The 1812-nt window shown below is 46.1% G+C and overlaps 1 protein-coding gene across 2 annotated transcripts in view; it reads right to left on the reverse strand.

The window, feature by feature from the left end:
- harbi1 (harbinger transposase derived 1) overlaps positions 1–1812 on the reverse strand; it is a 5749-nt gene that overhangs the window by 1399 nt on the left and 2538 nt on the right. The window contains exons 3-7 of one of the 2 annotated variants that reach the window (XM_008426606.1): positions 1329–1531; positions 1165–1252; positions 580–784; positions 327–502; positions 14–250 (exon numbers count right to left, since the gene is read on the reverse strand). In XM_008426606.1, the coding sequence (XP_008424828.1) occupies positions 50–250; positions 327–502; positions 580–784; positions 1165–1252; positions 1329–1531 (873 nt within the window). In that variant the 3' untranslated portion in view covers positions 14–49. Of the gene's footprint in view, position 1; positions 251–326; positions 503–579; positions 785–1164; positions 1253–1328; positions 1532–1812 lie in introns of both variants that reach the window. The other variant, XM_008426597.1, reaches the window with a different exon arrangement.

The raw sequence follows: 1812 nt of genomic DNA on the forward strand, positions 1-1812 counted from the left end.
ATCCATCCATCCAGTCTTGTTCTGGTCTCTGTCCTCTGTGGCTAAGTCTCTAGCTGAAGTGTTTCAGTATAATGTGTTTCCGGAGCTCCTCCGCCTCGCTGTCCCGCTCCTCCAGCGTCTGCTCGGGACCCTTGGGCTGCTCCAGCGGCTCCGTCCTCTCCAGAGTCCAGGCGTCCAGGCCGGAATGCAGCGAGGCGTTGTGCAGAACGCAGCAGGCCAGGAGGATGGACGAGCTCCTCTCAGGAGAATACTGCTCATGATGGAGAGAAACCTTATGCATGTCATTTTGCTTACACAGGAATATGGAGGCTTTATTAAAAACATACCTGCAGGTTCCCTTTGATGCCGTCTAAACATCTGAATCTGGTCTGAATGGCCCTGAAAGTTCTGTCCACTATCTCGTGCGTCACGGTGTGGGCCAGGTTATACTGAAACTCTCCAGCCGTTCCTGGGCTCTCAACCGGCGTCATCAGCCACTTCTTCAAAGGATAACGTCCGTCACCTTTCAAAGAGCAGACCTGCATTACCGTCGGACCTCTGAACGTCAAACGCGCGACAGCTCCTGGGAGCGCGCCTCACCCAGCAGCCAGCCCTCCTCGTTGTCCTGCAGCTGTTTGGAAATGGCTGACCTCTGCATAATCTTGGTGTCCTCCAGGCCGCCGGGCCACGTTTCAGCGCTGAGTAAAAGCCCCCGGGCGTTGCAGACCAGCTGGCAGGCTATGGAGTGAAAACCCTTCTTGTTCACGTAAGAGGAGGCGTCGCTGTTCGGGGCTTTGATGGCCACCTGTTGAGGAAGGGTTAAGACGAACTTCCACCTGCTTTATTCTAAATTTTGCTTTGAGTGAAAATCCAGCTTCTTTAGCAATTATCTTTTTATGTTTGACCCCTATTTCTGTGTAGTGAATCTATATAATATGTGAGTTTCAATTTCTGAAATGAAAAATAGACCAAAATTGAATTTTTTCATACTGTAATTTTTTAGATGTATCTGTATATTGAGGATAACTGAATATAAAAGGCAAATCACACTTAAACCGTTCTAAAACCTGCTCTTCTGCTGCTTTACAGTTATTCCCTACTTTGTGGCCATCTTTTCTATAAGACACAATTTTCCAGGCATTGCTAAAAAAGAAAGTGAAGGTGAGAGTCTTTTGATCAGCTAACCTGAACACAGTCGAGAACGCCGAGGACTCCTGGAAATCCTGCCACCCTCTGAAACTCCTCGAAGGAGTACTCTCTGTTGGACGGATCTCTGTTTGAACAGCATGCATTAGTTTAAAATTTCCCATAAAGGTGGCGAGCGTTAAATCAAAGTGTAACATATGTACCTGTTGAAAGTGATGAACTGTGGCGCTTTCTCCACCAGAGCTTTAGTCACATTGGTCACACATCTGGACATGGACGCCTGGCTGATCCCTATTATATCCCCCATGGACGTCTGGAACGAGCCAGACGTATAGAAGCCCAACGCTGCCAACACCTGAACCTCGGGACTGATTGCTCTGGATCTCAGGGTTCTCCTGGAAAGAGTCTGCCGAATGGAAATTACGAGAGGTGACGCAATATGGGAACTGCAAACATCACTTCTTTTTAAGACGGAAATCTTTAAAAAGTAATGATTATTAAGTGCACATAGGCCTGTCACAATAACAAATTTTGCTGGACGATAAATTGTCTAAAAAATTATTGCGATAAACGATAATATTGTTTCAAGACCTTTTGACACTGATTTAATGGAAATGACTAATAATACATGCGATTTCCTGATAGATGCACTTTATTTTCAAAAGAACATGTAACACTGGAACTGAT

Source organism: Poecilia reticulata, linkage group LG2 (assembly GCF_000633615.1).
Source record: "Poecilia reticulata strain Guanapo linkage group LG2, Guppy_female_1.0+MT, whole genome shotgun sequence".
Taxonomy (NCBI): domain Eukaryota; kingdom Metazoa; phylum Chordata; class Actinopteri; order Cyprinodontiformes; family Poeciliidae; genus Poecilia; species Poecilia reticulata.